This window comes from Lentinus tigrinus (genome assembly GCF_003813185.1).
Source record: "Lentinus tigrinus ALCF2SS1-7 unplaced genomic scaffold L226scaffold_47, whole genome shotgun sequence".
In the NCBI taxonomy this organism is placed as follows: Eukaryota; Fungi; Basidiomycota; class Agaricomycetes; order Polyporales; family Polyporaceae; genus Lentinus; species Lentinus tigrinus.
The window spans coordinates 99287-115577 of NW_027137956.1; the positions used below are offsets into that span (position 1 = coordinate 99287).

The window sequence follows — 16291 nt, forward strand, 5'->3', positions numbered from 1 at the left end:
CCCAGGTAGGGCCGTCGCCTTCGCAGGTAGCACCAGCGGCTGCTCCGAAGCTTACGTCGACATCACTTGGGGAGCAGTCGAAGGCGGACATCGCGACATCGTCTGCTGCGACTCAGCAGAAGCCGGCTCAGTCTAGTAATGTCAACGGACGAACTAGCGGTACGTATTATAGTGACATGTCTCACGGAATGAAGTGATGACCTGTCAGTAGCAGCTCAACGACGGTTCCACAATGCCCCTTCTTTCGTTCCCTCTACCCTTGCTATCGATGCTGCTCTTATGTACCCCGCCCGGGGCGACTCATCCAAGGCAGCGGAGACACCTCAAGAACTTGAGAACAAGAACAAGGAAGATGACACAACGTCGGACATGGACGTCTCTCGGCCGCCTACTCCTGTACGTGTGCACCTGTTTTCTGACCACACGCATACCGAAGATCATTCTCAGGCCAAGGCACCCTCTGGTGATGCGGACTCCATCAAGTCTTCGCGATCATCCAGCGAGGACCCCAATGGTATGGTAAAGACAGTCGATGAGCACGACGAGTCGGACATGGACATGTCTCCGCCTGCATCTCCCACGATGAAACCGGTGTTTGCCTCCCCAGTCGTGACGAAGACGGACAAAGGCTCGAGTACGGACAAGGTTGATCTTGGTCGTCCAAGCCTCGCTATCGACACGTCTGTCTCTTCGATGCAGCTGCCGCATGAAATTCCGCGGCTGAGTTCGTCTGCTTCTCCGGTACCGACTACTCCTGAACGTGCTGCGGCAGAGACCGGAGACGATTCTGACATGGATATGTCGTCGCCTACGTCTGAGGCAGCTCCTGACCTCCCTCGCGTCCCTCGAGCATGGTCGCAGAAACCTGCATCTACGGCTGCCTCCAAACCACCTAGCGCTGTTCCCCCTGCTATGACTCCTCAATCTGAGATGATCCTCACTACCGATTCCTCCGCCCCAGCGCCTACGTCTTCTCTTGATGCTTCTCTCGTTCAACCTCCCGAGGCAGATGCATCGCAGCCGGCGGGAGGTGCTGCAGACAGCACGGTCCAGGCGCCTTCATTACCGACTCCTGCCACGTCAGCGCGCTTACCCGTCGAGTCTGGCGAACTATCGCCTCCAGTCAGCGAGGAGACGCTGCGAGAGGAGACAGACGTCGCTGAGAAGGACCATGACGCCATACAAGTCGAGAAGGAGACTCTTGCCCCGCCTCCGCAGACGGTCCCTATGGCCGTCGATGAGCCTGCCCTCGAGAAGGCCCTCGCTGAGATTCCTCTCTCGGATGCGCTGCGGATGGTTGTGAAGCTGCGTTTCCGCCATGATCCCGTCACTCAGGAAGCTCGCGTCGAGCCCGTCCTCTTTTCCAATCGTCAGCTCACAGGACCTGAAAGCGAGGCGACGCCCACTCCTGCTCCGGAAGCTGTAGTCCAGGAGGTGACGGAGAAGGAGCAGAAGCGGGGCTCTGATGGGATCTACGACGGGACGAAGCACTCCTTGCGGAGGCGGTTCGCCCAGCATCAGGCGGCGTTGGCAGAGAAGGTGGAGAGGCTACGGAAGGAGTATCTGGCCCTGCACGAGAAGTGGATGGTTCACTGCGCGAAGTTGGACGAAATCGCTCGGGCAAGCGCGCTGGAGGAGGCTGCAGCGACGGCGTGTCGCACTACTCGCCGTACGGCCGCCATGGGCGACGCTGTCCGCTCTGACCTCGAGATGGAACAGATCCTTGCGAGCCTCGGGAATGAGGAGCTGACGGACGCGAACCACCTCTCTGCGAAGAACGCGGCGACCATCCCGGATATGGTCTCCGTCACGAAGGGTCGGGTCGACTTCATGTATGACGACACCAACAACCGAGTCGAGGATCCGCATGAGTTCTACAAGCTCGAGACTGGCTTCGACGACTGGACCGAGGAAGAGAAGGCGATTCTGCTCGAGAAGTACGCGATCTACCCGAAGCAGTTCGGCATTATCGCGGCGTTCATCCCCAACAAGACCCCTGCGCAATGTGTTACTTATTACTATTTGCACAAGAACACCACTATCGACTTCCGCAAGGTCATCGCACAGTACAACACTATCGGGAAGCGGAGGCGGAACCGGGGCAAGCAGAAGGGCAACGCGCTGCTGGCGGACATCCTCAAGCACGACGACGAGGTTGGACGCTCTTCCACGCCCACATCCGGACGACGCAAGCGGGGCGGGGGGCATTCCTCTACCCCGGTCCCTCCAAGCTCGAGCACAGATTCCGTCGATCAGCCGAAGAGGACGGGATCAAGGAGGGGCACTGCCCAGAACACCCCGGACGCCACGCCAGACCCCGAGCCAACTGCTACCAAGCGTCCTCGTCGTCGCGCCAACCCTTCCGCCAAGGCGGCTGCAGCGATGGAGCAAGAGAATGGCGAAGATGTCCCGGTAAGTATTCAGTCAGGCGCACGACGTTTGTATCACTTACGTCGTGGTTCCATAGGAGGAGGATGCACGTCCTGCAAAGCGGACTCGGAAGACCCGCAAGAGCAAGGCAGAGATTGACGACGAGATGGAGGAGGCTGCGTCGGCCCCGATGGAGCCGAAGACGACCGAGCCGTCGGAGACTCCAGTTGTCCGCAAGAAGGTGCCTGGAAGTGGGTCGAGTTGGTCTGCAGAAGATCAAGGTAGGTCTCATTCTTGACATCCACCCCGCACCTCCGAATAGTAATGCACAGATGCCTGATAGCTCTTTTCCTGAAGCTGCTCGCCCAGTACGGTGACGACTTTAAGCGCATAGCGTCCTCAATGCCGAACAAAGTACGTATCATTCTACGTGAGTGAGGCTAGGTGACTAACATTTCGCACAGACCACTGTCCAAGTGTCGGCGTTCTACCGAGCCAACCTCACGGAGATGGAGCTTGCCAAGGTTGCAGCTCTCGCGCCGAAGAGGTCACCTACACCACAGGAGAACCAAACGACGCGCCAGCAAACCGTCATACCGGGCACTGGTATCATGACGCCGACTTCGAAGACATCGACTCCGGGGGTTGACGCGCCTTCAGCCGTGTCTCGCTCCCGAAGTAGTGGGCGTATGTCTCCCCCTCCTACTCCCAGTGGAACTCAGTCGTCTGAGACAGACAAGCGGCCGACTTCTGCTGCACAGCGTGACTCGAAGCCCACACCTCCGCCGCGGCCGCTGCAATACCAAGGGGGCCTCGCCGCTGCGTTCGCCGGTCCGTCTCGCGGTCCATTGTCCGAGGCCATGGCTCGCCCGCCTCAGGCGATGCCGCGGGTGGCGCCGCCGTTGACCATCACGTTCCCGTCAGCGCTCGCCTACTCGAACTTGTCGCCGTCGAACTTCACGGATGCCCAGCGGCGGACGCGTATCGCCGCTCTCCATCCGGGTTCCGCATCTACTCCTGCTGCGGGAACGCCGCCATCCGTGATGGAGTTCAGCGAGTTCGCACCGCCGACGTGGCAGGTCCCTGCTGCTCCACAAACAGGTCAATCCCAAGTACCAGGAGGGCCCGGCCTGCCGGCGACGCTGGAAACGACGGAAGACCTGGTGCGGTATCTTGAGCACCGGACGCGGTTGACGGCTCAGAACTCCGACTCCGACTTCATGTAGGACGAAGGGTTGGTGTATGCTGCTTGGGGAGGTCTGAATGTTTGGTGTGCTTATGCGCTATCTATGTTGGTATATTGGTGTTGGTATCGAGGCGCTTTCAGAATGCCGCTTGTGTCTGTCTCATGCTATAGGTCGCTCTCGTCGATCTCATCCTTGCTATCTTTGTAGCTAGTTTAATCATGAATAGGAGCCTTTGACAGCTCTGATCTCGTCGATCAGTGGAATGGGTTGGCCTCGTGGCGAAGGATGAGCATGGCCATTGGCAGCGGCAACGATATCAGTACAAGTACAGTCCGAACTGGAAGTGTGATGGCACAGAAAGAACTAGTCATCGGCGCCCCTCTACCATGATGATGTGGTACCCAAATTGTGTCTTCACAAGTGGAGAAAGGATCGGTTTGTCGACGGTCGAGGGCTGGAGTGCAAAGGCCGCGTCCTGGAAAGCTCCCTGCAAGTATATGAGCAGCATGCAAGATTATTGGGAAAAGGCCAGACAAAGCAGCACGTACCACCATCGAGCCGCGGACTTGCCAGCCCAAGCTCCCGCCAGCTGTAGGGATGAAGGATGCGATGAGGCTCGTTACGGCACAAGGGCACCTAGGAGCGGCGTACCCTTCGCCTTGTCTTCTGAGTATTCTTGAGCGACCTTGTCGAATCGCTGACCCTCCTGCCGTGTGCGTTTATTCAGTCATTTCGTGGCAACATACGTCGCGGCTCGCGGGACCGTGCGAACCTGGATCTTCTGAAGGGCCTCCAATGCCTTGGATTGCTTCTCGCACAGGATGTGGCGGACGTTCACTGACGTCGCGGCCTTCAAGGCTCCGCTCTTCCCCTAGATCAACAAGAAGCGGATTGTCAGGCTAGCATTGGAAAACGTGTGTAGAACGCTTCACAGACCTTGCTTTGTTTATCGGCAGCATCATCGGATTTCGCGTTGTTCTTCCCTGCTTTCTTGTCTGCAGGTTTCTTATCGGAACCAGCCGCTTTCTTCGCCATCCCTGCTACGATTGGGCCTTCAGGTCGATATGAAGGACTAACAAGATCCTGCCCAGAGGTTGGTAGTAAGTGCGAAAGTCCGTACAGACACCGTGACACGGTGTCCATACTACAGTGGGCTAGACTCGTGGGAATGACGATTGACTTCCTTCGGCGCTTGTCGTGGGCTTTCCTCCTCAGGAGGCCTAGGCTCCAAGTACTAGTGTCGACAGTACAACCCGTCACCAGCAAGTGTATCGTACAACACAATCGAGGTCCCTCTTTTACGAAATCATGGAAAGTGCCGTTCATGAATCAAACCTCACAACGGACATGACTCCCAACAAGTGCAGCGACGCCGAGAAGCATAAAGCTTAACGCGTCATGTACCCTCTCTCCACGAATTCATCATTAATAGCGTCGTAACCAGTGCTATTCCAACATTCAGTGTTCTTTACTCATACGCACTTCGTGACTCCTCGTCCCCTCTACAGCCACCCCTTGACCCTGAAGTCGTCGAGCATGAAGGCGCGGTCGCTTCCTTGGTCTTGTATTCAATGCTCAGGACCTCACGAGACTTCTTCGCGTCGAAGGTATACTCGGACGCGGCATCCTCAGGCTGCTCCGTAGTACCCATCTTCCCCAAAAGGCGACTGACGATGGAGACTACCCACTCTACTTGCGACATAGTCAGCACAAGGACATTTGGAAGCGCCGGAGGCAACAATGAATCGCTCTCCCCATACCGCTTCCCTCTTTAGAGAAGGGCAAACGGCCGTCGCAACATCGCGAATGTCAATCCAAGTCCTATGTTGCATAGTCAGCCATGTGGACTCCACAGCCGGGACATACGGTATAAGTACCCACTTCATGACGTCCGAGTAGAGCTTCGACTGCTTGATAATGTGCTGGAATCAATAGCCGACCGAGAGACCCAACTCCTCTTTGGCCTGAGCGCTGAGGGCAGGCCCGAAGACCCAAGGCGCGCAGAGAGTGACGAGAGGCCGCCTCGTCGTTGTAGAGCTTCCACGTAGCGCCTTGCTAGAACGTTACTTGGTGGCGACGACCGCGTTCTTGCCCTGCTTCTCGAGCGCAGCGATGTCCTCATCGTTCCAGTCGGCGCTGGTGAACACGCGAACGAGCTTCCCATCGCCGTTGGGGTAGCTGCAGACCGTACCGACGGAAGAGATCGTCACGGTGCACTTGACGGAGGGTCCGTGCGCCTGCACGCTTTTCAGGATCCCAGTGGTCCCGCGGATGGCGGGCCCGACGAAAGCCTCGGGTTCCTGGAGGGTGAGACCAGAAAGGAGATGCAGCATGGACGATGACATTTGCCTTTGACAGCGTCATAGAACGCGCCGTCCTGCAGAATGTTCATGAGCAAGTGCTTGACATCGGGGTCATGGGCCAGCACTTACCGCAGCAATGCCCTCAACGACTGCGAACTCAAGGCGCGAGGCATGGTCTGCAAACAAGGTCTTGAGAGCCCCGGCCTTCTTCACAGAACGTGCCCCGAATGGAAAAACCGTTCTCGGGGAGGTTCTTTGCGATCCGGCGACAATAAACCCGTTCATACCAATAGGGAGGCTGCAATGCGAACATACCCGCTCAATGGACAGACGTCGGCACCACTCTGTTACGCATTCAGCCTACGGTGGTGGTTTGAACATGGTGTTGCTCGAGACACTGTGAGTTCGGCGAGATGGAATGCAGGTTATGGTCGCGTCCTCTTTCTTGCACTGGCACGCGACTTCAGAGCGGCCACGGATCCGCCGCAGGATGGTTGCCGAGCCCCGACGCGGCGTGCAAGCAACCTCCTAGCCTGGTGTCGCAGACGTAAGAACCCATGTTACGATGCGAACCACCGGGGAACCACGGCTTCCGAGCGCGAACCAATAGCCTGGGATATGGACTTGTTGGGTGCTCTCGATATAGTCAAAGGAAGGTTGGTCGCCCCGCCACTCTTTCCAATATGATGCTTCTCATCTTCTCATTTCAGCCCCCCAGCAACATAACCTCTGCCAGATCATCGGGCCAACAGTTTGTACGGGAAGCGATCAGGCCATCCGCGGATGTGTGCAATGTCATGCACGCACTCGCGGCGGGTACTTGCGAGGACTGCAAGGCGACTATCTTCCATTCGGGGTGCGATGATATGCGGACAGGGGACAAAGGCATTCATGATAGAAAGTAAAAACACACACCTTAGGAACAGTAACGACGACACGACCTCAGGCCACGTCCGACGCTTGCTCTTGTCTCCACCACCACGATTCCCGTGGACTAGGAGCATCCAAGTGTATGCCCCAAACCGGTTACATCTCACGTAGCCTCCATTGGTGACAGGATCAAGCGGGTTGAGTCGCACCGAGAGACACGGTGAGTAGTTTCTTCTCCAGTCGCATATAGGAGATCCGGGAACTTGAACACGGTGCGGGGTGGTTCGTGAAATCCGGTGATTCGTTAGATAAGGGCTGGCCGTGGAGAGAACATTTGACATTGACAATATGTAGATGTGTAACAAGAGGAGGAAAGGAAGCTGCCGACTACGGGCGCTTCGGAACTTCAACTCTCGAGTCTTCTGAACACGGTGCTTCTCCTCCTCCTCAAGCTACGGTGCATCATTTCATGAAAGTATCCCTTGAGCATCGGGTTGAATGGTAAGTGTACTTTGATCGTTACTTGCACAGAAACGGCTCACAATTTTGCGGTTCAGGACGAACTATGGCGATCCTCACCTGCGTCGGACGTCAAGAAAGGCATGACATACGGGAAGGTGTCGAGATCTCAGCAGGAGAGACGGGCTCTCCAGGAGTCGCGACGGCTGTCCTCAGCAGATCGCCAATGCCCCAGGCTTCCGCTATACGTCCGCACCTGTCTATCTGCAGAGCAAGACGACGTGTTCCATCTCAGAATAGAGTTCTGAATCTGATTGCATCCTATGCAACCCCACACGCCCCGCCCGAGACGCGCGGTATAAAGGGTGCTACGTCGTGATAGGATCCCACGAGACGCTTTCTTGGCCAGACTCTCACTGCATACAGCGCGCCCAGCCCCAACATCAGCAGCGATCGCCCGAGATCTAGCTCTGTCGACATGGTAGAAATCCGAGGAGAGCTAGTGTGGTTCATCACGGGTGCGTGTTCACCCAAATCTGGAAGATCGCCGTACTGGATCCGTCTGCCGATCGTGTATGCTCATGCGTGCGTGTCCAGGGACCTCTTCAGGGTTTGGGCGCGAACTCGTGCACGCAGCCCTGAAACGTGGGGACTGTGTCGTCGCGACCGCCCGCGAGCTGGAGAAGATCCAGGACTTCCCCAAGACGGACAAGATCCGCCTCTTGCAGCTCGACGTCACCGATGGCCTCGCAAACATCCAAGCCAAGCTCAATAAGGCCATCAGCTTCTTCGGGCGCGTCGATGTCGTGGTGAACAATGCTGGCGCCGGAGTACCATGCCTTCTTGAGGAGGGCGGGTGAGCTATCTGTTCGCAAGCTGGAAGCCAGGCTCATGTTGCCCGTGTACAGGTCGGATATGCTCCGCAAGCAGTTCGATGTGAACCTGTTCGGATTAGTGGATGTCACGACCGCGATACTCCCCCATATGCGCTCCCGTCGGAGTGGCACCGTTGTCCTCATAGGAAGTCGATCGAGCTGGGCTCAGCTTCCGGTTAGTGTATCTTGCATGGAGTCAATTCGATGGGCTGATCACTTCGTGTCGACCGACAGTCGGCAGGTGAGGGGTTCATCAGCGCTCTAACCACTCCAGATATATTGACATCACGCACCGTCAGGGTTGTATGCATCTTCCAAGGCCGCAGTTCGAGGTCAGTGGAAGAACCTTACGTTTTACATATCCCCATCTGGGATCATGCGCGCCACAATCCCTTGCGCTTGCTGACAATGATTTCGTCGCCGTAGTTCTCGGAGAAGGTCTCAATGAAGAACTCACGCCTTTCGGCATCCGCACGTTGATCGTGGAGCCAGGCATGTTTCGCACAAACTTCCTCAGCGGCGCGGTATATACGGGCAACCCCATACCCGACTACGACGACATGCGGGACGAAGTTGCGAAGCGCCGCCGAGGGGCTGAGCAACACATGACCGGTGACCCAGCAAAGGCGATGGAACTGCTCGTAGACGTCGTTCGCGGGGAGGGCAAGGCAAAGGGAAAGGCCTGGCCACTGTACCTTCCGATGGGCGCGGCGACGGACGATGCGATTCAGGCCAAGACGAAGACCATGCTGGGCGTGCTGGACGAGTGGAGAGATATTATCCGGGATCTGGACTTTGACAAGAAGGAGCTGTAATTCGGATGGTCGGCGAGGTGTGTGTTCGAACAGTGTATGGGCGCGTGTGTCGTACGACCATGATGGCTATACCAAAATCTCCCAGAATCATCTGTGCCAGATTGCATTCGGTCCTCAATCTCGTCAAGTCGCTAGCGCTGTTACACTACGCGGTGGAATGCAGATGAAGTGCATCATGACCGATCGCACTCGGACTAACGGGGCAACGCCGCTGCCTCCATCGCACATCAGGTTAACGAGAAGTTCGCCGTTATGCTTGACGTCAAAATGGCGTTCTCGGCCAGCGTAGCTCAAGCTCAAGCAACCTGAGAACCATCTCAGCGCAACCTGGCCCTCACGACTACTATGGAGAAGGCTTGGGAAGCAAGGTGAGTAAGTGCTCTCCTCGCTTCCGCCTGTTCTGGCACTCTTCGCAGGTCGCCGCTTCGATCTTCTGCGCGTCGGGCCTTCAACACAGTCGACGATCTAGCTGCAGAACAGGCTCCTGCAGACGCAATCTCGCAGCGTGAAGGGGTGTCCTATCCAGACGCGACCTGACGTCAAGCAGGCCACATGCGGGCACCCCAGCACACCGCGTGCTGTATGCGGCTCAGACAGAGTTACGCGGTGGCCGCGCTCCTCGGACGGGTCTCCGCGTACCTCTGCCAGCAGCATGCCGTTGGAGGGAGGACGCCGGCGGGGCTTCTAGCTTCGCCAGAGGTCAGTGGCACCTCGCTCCAGTGCAACTCTGGCCCAGCAATGGGGCCTGTACGGCAAGCCAGCTGACGCGTTTGGGAGCTGTGTGTACCGTGCCGGACACGTGTGTACCGTGGCCGTGCAGCCGTTGAACCTGCGCACTTCGATCGGGAAGTGGGTTCTGGCTATCTGAAGCACAGTTGGCACGGACGGGGCCTCGCGAGAAGCTGGGTGTTCAGCATCGAGGGCTGCTCGATGAGGAACATCGGGCCACTTTCCGGTCGCCGCTGTCCCGCATCGCAGGCGTAGTGACAAATTCCGTGGCCTGGTCGCTAACCATCCTCTTTATCGAGGTTCCGCCAGGGTCGGCGCCGGCGCCAGGTCCAGGGAAGCTGCTGGTCAGCCCGGTCTAACTCCCTCAATCTTAGTGCCTCCTATCTCACCGAATCACGGGGCTGTCATGCGAAGCAGATCACATCACAAAACAGGCTTCGCAGCGGAGTCGCGCGGGGGGACAGTGCGGCCCGAGTGACCTGCGGGAGTTCACGGGTTGGGCTGGGTGCATTCGACCGCTCGAATAGGTTGTCGAGGAGGTTCAGAGCGGCGAAGGTGAACTGCACGCAGCCCCCGCAGTGTGGCCATGCGGCCGGCTGAGCAGAGGAGCTCCATGGAGAAGCGGAGGAGGCGGAATTCTTACAGGACGCGCGACCATGAGCCATGGAAGCTCAGACACCGAATCACTTGCAGAAAGCTTGCGGGACAGGGGATAGCGAACTCAGTACCAATGTTCAGGATGCACCGGTAGTGTCGGGCCATATCTGGCGGGACCTGGAGTTCGGTGCTGCTGATGGACATGATGTTCTGAGAAGCGTGAGCTGTGGTGAGGATGGGTAACTCAAGGCGGACTTGGATAATCATCCAATCTCTCCGCGGAGACAGTCGACAAACTATGTGCCAATGTCGACGCCGTGATACAGAACTGCCGGCTTGCGTATATGTGACATTTTGGCCGCGGAAATGCAGCAAGCTATTCGCAGAAGAGCTATGGGTGGTCGGGAGCCTGTCCTGAAGCTTAGGCTCGAATCAAGTTGATGGCTCGTGTATAGTGCTGAGCTGGAAGGTACGCGTCTGTATTCCGTACCTCTGTGGGTAACTCGCGGGTGCTAACCTGAAGTCGCATCGGCAGACGTAACACCGGTCAATTACCAACGAATGCTCTGTCCAGGCCCGCGTATAGCTCAAGCGAGTCGGAGTGTTTTGACAGATGGGACGAAATCGCGCACGGCGGTTCCATCTGCACCGGAGCCCGACGTGAACCGTCCGATACCACGCAAGGTGGCTTGTACGTATTCAATACGTGTATCCCTCGTTGAAACTGGGAAGATATCTCACAGATGGTGCTCTACCACGCCTATAGTTGGAAAGCGGACACACCTGCCACCGGCTATGCATGACGTGGGATCCCAAAGACGAACGGGGAAGCTCGTCGCCTAGAGACTAGGCGACGAGCTGGCGGAGGACGGAGAGCCCGCTTATTTCGTTCATTAATGATATCATAGCACCATCTTGTGGATTTCATGTCGCTTCGCTATTCATTTTCAATTTTCGTGCCGCAGCATGGGAGAGTATCCCGACGAAAATGACCGGATGGTCGCCGGTCTTCGCGTCCGGCCCATGAGGAATGGCGAGAGCGGATCGCAGGCCGTCCGATGGCCCCTTCTCTTCTGTGTCATGCTCTGAATGCGCTATGTAGCATGGATCCGCCATCTGTCAATCATGGTATAGACTGCATCGTCTGGCCTGGATGCTGCATTCAGCGGAGTGGACCAAACTACAGAAGTTGCCTTATGGGGATGTGTGACTGATTCCCACCACGTGACCGTAGTTGGGGTGCGCTGGCGCGACGCGACGCGGGCTGCCCTCTTCGCCACCGACGACGACCATCGCGCTTCTCACCGCCGGGTCGTCCCCCGCGCGGAGAAGTCAGGCTCGATGCAACGAAGGGAAGGTCTAGATCCGCAGGGAAATGAGCCTGTCATGTACGTGCTTCTGGTTTCTCACCGACGGAGAATGAACACTGATCAGTCTGAGAACGCTTAGGGCAGGGCTCGGAGCGTCATGGGGCATGCAATCCGGAATTTGAGCGACGAACTCATGTCCTCTTGCCGGCTGATTGACGAATAGTGCGCATATAGGCATCCTGCATGACCTCGATCTTCGATGCTGACGCTTGCAGTGCGCAGGTCTCCTGTGGCACGATGTCCGCTTTCCGAACGGAGCGCACGTAAGATCAAGCGGACATACGCACGCCTCACATGGTCGGTTTATGGTGACTCCAGATCGGTCGGTCTGCTCGACACGGGCATCAATCTAACTCTGGTCGGCATCCTCGCATGCGGAGATTGGAACAGTACCCGGACGCGCCAGCCTGGCCATGCCTGCGACATACGTGCGTTTTGACCCTTTCCTGCGCCAATGTGGAGGAGATTAATGGCCTCGCGCGGACTTGAAGCCATTATGCGTTCCGTTTCCCCGGGGGTCTCTTCCTCGAGAGGCGGGGAACCCGTGCCTCCGCGTTCTCTTCGCACTTGCATCGCGTCCTCGTGCGCGTGTTCGAGGGCACGTGTGGACTGTGCGCCGTGGGATGTGGCTTCTCAGCTGCTTGAAGCCTGCTGGGGAGGCAAGAAAACATGCAACTTCAGCTGCGGCTGGGCCTGAGGTAAGTGGAAAAGTGCACTGCTTTACTCTTACCACCCGCCTGATCGCTGACGTGGGAGGACGGGTATTGGATAGACGCCCATGACGCCAGAGGCGACCTCTGCGACATTCCTTCAAAACTCACTGCTCTTCTGCTCCTGGACGCGATCGGCTCCAGCAAGAACCAGCTGTGCGAGCTGAGGAACCCCTGCGTTGTATGCGGACCCTGTGGCCCCCGGCCGTGTGCCAAGGTTGTCGGTGCCGTGGCGGGCTCTCGCATCATTCCGTTACACCCACGGAGGTCGATGTGTCAAAGTCCGCGGTCAGACCCGCTGATAGAGAAGGCCGAATCTCCTCGGACCTGTTCTCGCGCTCCCCCGCCGCTTCCCCATCCACCACCGTACTTTGCCTTCACAGGCCTATTCTTCTCGTTTCCGTCTCCAGTAGTCCGTAATTCCACACACCCCTTCTGATGCCTGTCCGCTTCGGGATAGCAAATTCTTCGCCGCTCCCTTCTTGGTTGCTGGTGCCCAACCGTCGACCCTGCACATGGCTGTTCCTGCCCGTGTCCCATAGCCAGAGCCGCACATCCGGGCCTAGGCTTTTCATATTCCGTGACAGACCATCTGACACCCGTTCGAAGCCATCTCTGGGAGTGGGAGACCCTTGCGTAGCCACGTACTCATATGGCTGCACGAAGTCATCGTCTCGCGAATGCGGCATTACTTAGACCCCTCGTTCGCAATCCCGGTGGTCGGACTCTAGCGGCTATCTTCTCCCCTCACCCTTCTCTCGCCGGGCCCCATCAAACAACCCCTTTACTCATCTGACTGGACAGCCGCCAGATACACACAGATCTGCTCCCGAGAAACGGCTCAATCTACACTGCCGCTTCTCTCCACCGATTTCGGCAAGGCCACGTTCAGCGGACTGGAAGCAGACGCGCGGGACCACGCCGCTTACATTATTTGGTCGCCTCGCTGATCACCTCGCCCTACTCGCCACCCCTTGTTTGAGCGGCAGCCTAACGTGCTTAGGCGAATTCCTCTTGTCAGTGGCCTCATCTCCGAGGACATTATCTGATATATACCTGTGCCGCGTCTTGCATTCCCCCCCTGGACTGGCTCGTTTAACAGCTGTCCTCCTCTGTTCTGTGGCAACACTCCATCCCCTCCAGCTCCTCCCTGCCACTCCTACTATGGGCGATCCCGTCAGCATGATCATCGAGAGCGTTCTCATATGTGCGGTTACATGGACGCTGTGGAGATACTTCCGGCAAATGTTTGTCAGGAACCATCTCGACAACATTCCGGGTCCGTCGTGTCCATCATGGGTTACAGGTGAGTCGCCCTCCCGGACATCGCTGTGTCCCGTCGACGTTCGGTAGCCAGCGTCGATCCTCGCGATCTCCCCCGCTAATGCACTGTTTAGGTAACTTGCCACAGTTGTTCAATCGACAAGGCATGCCATTCTATCGTGACTTGATCGAGAATTACGGCCCCGTGGTCCGGCTCCAAGGTGCACATGGCGTGAGTCTGCGCATTGTTTGTGAAACCAGCACACTGACGAAGGACACAAAGCGCAAGATCTTGTACGTCTACGATCCCAGGGCCATGAACAGTATCATCGTCAAAGATCAGTACTCGTACGAACAACCGGACTGGTTTATCAAGTGAGACTTCTTTGCTACACATGATCCGTTCTTTGTCGGCTAATGTCGTTATTTCAGGAGCAATCTTCTGACGCTCGGGCCCGGGCTGCTCTCCACCCTCGGTAGGCCTCCCCCTTTCCCACATCGTCGGATTCTTTGCGGTACTGAAATTGTATCTTTACTTGTCGCAGGGGACCACCATCGCAAGCAGCGCCGTATGCTTAACCCCATCTTCTCCATCAACCACATGCGCCACATGATGCCGATGTTCTACGACGTCGGGCACAAGGTCCGTACTCCGACTTCTGTCGGGGGCACTCTCACCGGTACTTACCCCGTCGTGCTTCTGTTTCCCGGTCGCCGTGGCTTCCGTTCTCCGCGCTTCCCCTCCACCCACCCCTGGCCGTTGCTGGGCATGTAGTTGCAATCGGCCATTGTCGAGCGCGTCCGGAGTGCGCCCGCGGAGATAGACATGCTCAACTGGATGGGTCGCACCGCGCTTGAACTTATCGGCCAGGCAGGGCTGGGATACTCCTTTGACCCGCTGGAGGAAGACGTCACGCCTGACGTATACGCGGAGGCCATCAAGTCATATGTGTCAGTACTTCCCCGTTTGTCGTCGTGCTCGTCTTCCTCGCGAGACTTGGTGTGGACGGTTGCTAACGGGAAACGCCACAATCCAGGCCAGCGCTTTACGACCTCTCGGTGTTTCGGTGGGCGATGCCGTACGTCTCCCTCATCGGGACGCCTTCCTTCCGACGGAGGATCCTGGAATGGATTCCCATGAAGCGCCTGCACAAACTCAAGAGTGTGGTAGACACGATGCACCGGCGCGCCAGGGAGATATACACAGAGAAGAAGGCGCTTCTTGACAGGGGTGATGAAGCCCTCCTCGAACAGGTCGGCGAAGGGAAAGATCTCATGAGCATTCTCTGTGCGTAGCCTTTCGCTCTGGCGGCTGGTCCATACTGACGCGCCGTAATGTGCTCTGAGACAGTGAAGGCCAACACGCTCGCATCCGTGGAAGATAGGTTGTCCGAGGAGGAACTCGTCGGTCAGATGGTGTAAGTAAATGTCTTCTTTCGTTCGGGAGCGCCACAACAGGGCTCCTGGTGCAAGTCTTGTCTGACAAACGCGCGTTGTTCCCGCAGGACGATGACTTTCGCAGCGATGGACACCACATCAAACATGCTGTCACAGATCCTCCATCTTTTGGCGCAGCAACCGGACATGCAGACACGACTGCGCAAGGAAATCCTTGGCGCGACCGCCGGCGGAAAGGAGCTCTCCTACGACGAGCTCAGCTCACTACCCTTCCTCGATGCGGTCTGCCGCGAGACCCTCCGTCTGTACGTATCCTCCGTGTTCTCTCATGCGTTGTATGACGTTCTGGGCCCTTGCTAATCTGCATCTGCACTTCTCCCTCTGCCGGCTTCCCACACTTAGGCATCCGCCCGCGATGTTTATCTTCCGAGAGTACGTGCACATCCCAGTTCCTAGTGGCCGTTCCCACCCTGATCAGAGGTTAAACCTGCCGTTTTCCCCTCTTGCACCTTTCTTCTCTTCAGAGCGCAGCGTGATATGATCCTTCCGCTATCGGAGCCTATTCGTGGGGTCGACGGAGCGCTCATGTCCGAAATCCCCATTCCGAAAGACACCGTCGTGCTCGTTGGCATCCTGGGGTCTAACATGAACAAGAGGACGTGGGGCGATGATGCGTGGGAGTGGAAGCCTGAACGCTGGCTCTCCCCACTGCCCGAGGCGGTCTCCGGGGCCCACATCCCTGGGGTGTACTCGAACCTGTGAGTTCGCTTATTTGCACGCGGGGAGGCCGGCGATGATGCTAATCTACGCATGCAGGATGACGTTTATCGGAGGTGGAAGGGCATGCATGTACGTATCATGTGGTTTAGATTGCACTTGGCGGCGGCCGCTGACTGGGTTACGTCTCTCGCGCGTACAGAGGGTTCAAGTTCTCCCAATTGGAGATGAGTGAGTACCTCAGTTCCTGGAACGAGCTCGGTTCTCTGATGCGGTTCTGTTCGTTTCCGCCAGAGGTCGTACTCTCCCTGTTGATCTCGAAGTTCACGTTCGAGATGTCGGACAAGCCGATCGTGTGGAACATCTCCGGCATCCGCTTCCCCACCGTCGGCGTTGACGGCACGAAACCTGAGCTGCCACTCAAGGTCTCATTTTACAAGGACTCGGCATGATCCCTTTTGAGCTGCAGTCGCCGCCGCGGCCGCCGCGCCGATGGCAGATGCGGCTGCGAACGACCACGAACGCCCGCCGGCCCTCCTCTTCTTTTTTATTCGCCGTTCCATTATCATTATCCTAGACTCGTGCTCCTCCCTCCGCCGACTCCGGTGCCCGCCGCGCCAATACCAAC

The 16291-nt window shown here is 57.4% G+C and overlaps 5 protein-coding genes across 5 annotated transcripts; 3 read left to right on the forward strand and 2 right to left on the reverse strand.

The window, feature by feature from the left end:
* Positions 1–218: 218 nt before the first annotated feature.
* L226DRAFT_539807 (uncharacterized protein) lies at positions 219–3816 on the forward strand. The gene is made up of 5 exons (XM_067681741.1): positions 219–396; positions 448–2412; positions 2468–2651; positions 2714–2784; positions 2835–3816. The coding sequence occupies exons 1-5, from the start codon at positions 280–282 to the stop codon at positions 3594–3596; spliced, it is 3099 nt and encodes a 1032-aa protein (XP_067530016.1). The 5' UTR covers positions 219–279; the 3' UTR covers positions 3597–3816.
* Positions 3817–4685, reverse strand: L226DRAFT_616841 (FKBP-like protein). The gene is made up of 5 exons (XM_067686954.1): positions 4494–4685; positions 4330–4428; positions 4209–4263; positions 4106–4146; positions 3817–4044 (listed from the first exon to the last, which is right to left on the reverse strand). Exons 1-5 carry the CDS (start codon positions 4590–4592, stop codon positions 3925–3927), a joined length of 414 nt encoding a protein of 137 aa, XP_067530017.1. The 5' UTR covers positions 4593–4685; the 3' UTR covers positions 3817–3924.
* Positions 4686–5620: 935 nt separating this feature from the next.
* On the reverse strand, positions 5621–6241 carry L226DRAFT_575604 (uncharacterized protein; the record flags this gene model as incomplete). Its single annotated transcript, XM_067685222.1, has 4 exons — positions 5621–5857; positions 5914–5934; positions 5990–6158; positions 6225–6241. 4 exons carry the CDS (start codon positions 6239–6241, stop codon positions 5621–5623), a joined length of 444 nt encoding a protein of 147 aa, XP_067530018.1.
* Positions 6242–7176: 935 nt separating this feature from the next.
* L226DRAFT_539809 (NAD-P-binding protein) lies at positions 7177–9051 on the forward strand. Its single transcript, XM_067681742.1, has 7 exons — positions 7177–7210; positions 7272–7707; positions 7787–8045; positions 8098–8239; positions 8299–8305; positions 8364–8396; positions 8491–9051. The coding sequence occupies exons 2-7, from the start codon at positions 7668–7670 to the stop codon at positions 8877–8879; spliced, it is 870 nt and encodes a 289-aa protein (XP_067530019.1). The 5' UTR covers positions 7177–7210; positions 7272–7667; the 3' UTR covers positions 8880–9051.
* A 4398-nt stretch (positions 9052–13449) lies between these two features.
* Positions 13450–16115, forward strand: L226DRAFT_471701 (cytochrome P450; the record flags this gene model as incomplete). The annotated part of the gene is made up of 14 exons (XM_067676409.1): positions 13450–13591; positions 13683–13780; positions 13832–13923; positions 13981–14024; positions 14094–14191; positions 14324–14499; positions 14586–14836; positions 14900–14966; positions 15054–15251; positions 15349–15378; positions 15471–15704; positions 15763–15795; positions 15866–15894; positions 15958–16115. 14 exons carry the CDS (start codon positions 13450–13452, stop codon positions 16113–16115), a joined length of 1650 nt encoding a protein of 549 aa, XP_067530020.1.
* Between the last annotated feature and the right edge of the window lie 176 nt (positions 16116–16291).

What these genes read in the sequence shown, in the direction of transcription:
- L226DRAFT_539807 (XM_067681741.1), top strand. Translation starts at nt 280, where the DNA reads ATGTACCCCGCCCGGGGCGACTCATCCAAGGCAGCGGAGACACCTCAA. An exon ending in TTGGTCTGCAGAAGATCAAG is followed by an intron (nt 2,652 to 2,713) that starts GTAGGTCTCATT and finishes GATGCCTGATAG; the next exon opens with CTCTTTTCCTGAAGCTGCTC. An exon ending in CGTCCTCAATGCCGAACAAA is followed by an intron (nt 2,785 to 2,834) that starts GTACGTATCATT and finishes CATTTCGCACAG; the next exon opens with ACCACTGTCCAAGTGTCGGC.
- L226DRAFT_616841 (XM_067686954.1), bottom strand. Translation starts at nt 4,592, where the DNA reads ATGGCGAAGAAAGCGGCTGGTTCCGATAAGAAACCTGCAGACAAGAAA. An exon ending in CTGCCGATAAACAAAGCAAG is followed by an intron (nt 4,429 to 4,493) that starts GTCTGTGAAGCG and finishes TTGTTGATCTAG; the next exon opens with GGGAAGAGCGGAGCCTTGAA. An exon ending in CTCAGAAGACAAGGCGAAGG is followed by an intron (nt 4,147 to 4,208) that starts GTACGCCGCTCC and finishes TCATCCCTACAG; the next exon opens with CTGGCGGGAGCTTGGGCTGG.
- L226DRAFT_539809 (XM_067681742.1), top strand. Translation starts at nt 7,668, where the DNA reads ATGGTAGAAATCCGAGGAGAGCTAGTGTGGTTCATCACGG. An exon ending in GCTAGTGTGGTTCATCACGG is followed by an intron (nt 7,708 to 7,786) that starts GTGCGTGTTCAC and finishes GTGCGTGTCCAG; the next exon opens with GGACCTCTTCAGGGTTTGGG. An exon ending in TGCCTTCTTGAGGAGGGCGG is followed by an intron (nt 8,046 to 8,097) that starts GTGAGCTATCTG and finishes GCCCGTGTACAG; the next exon opens with GTCGGATATGCTCCGCAAGC.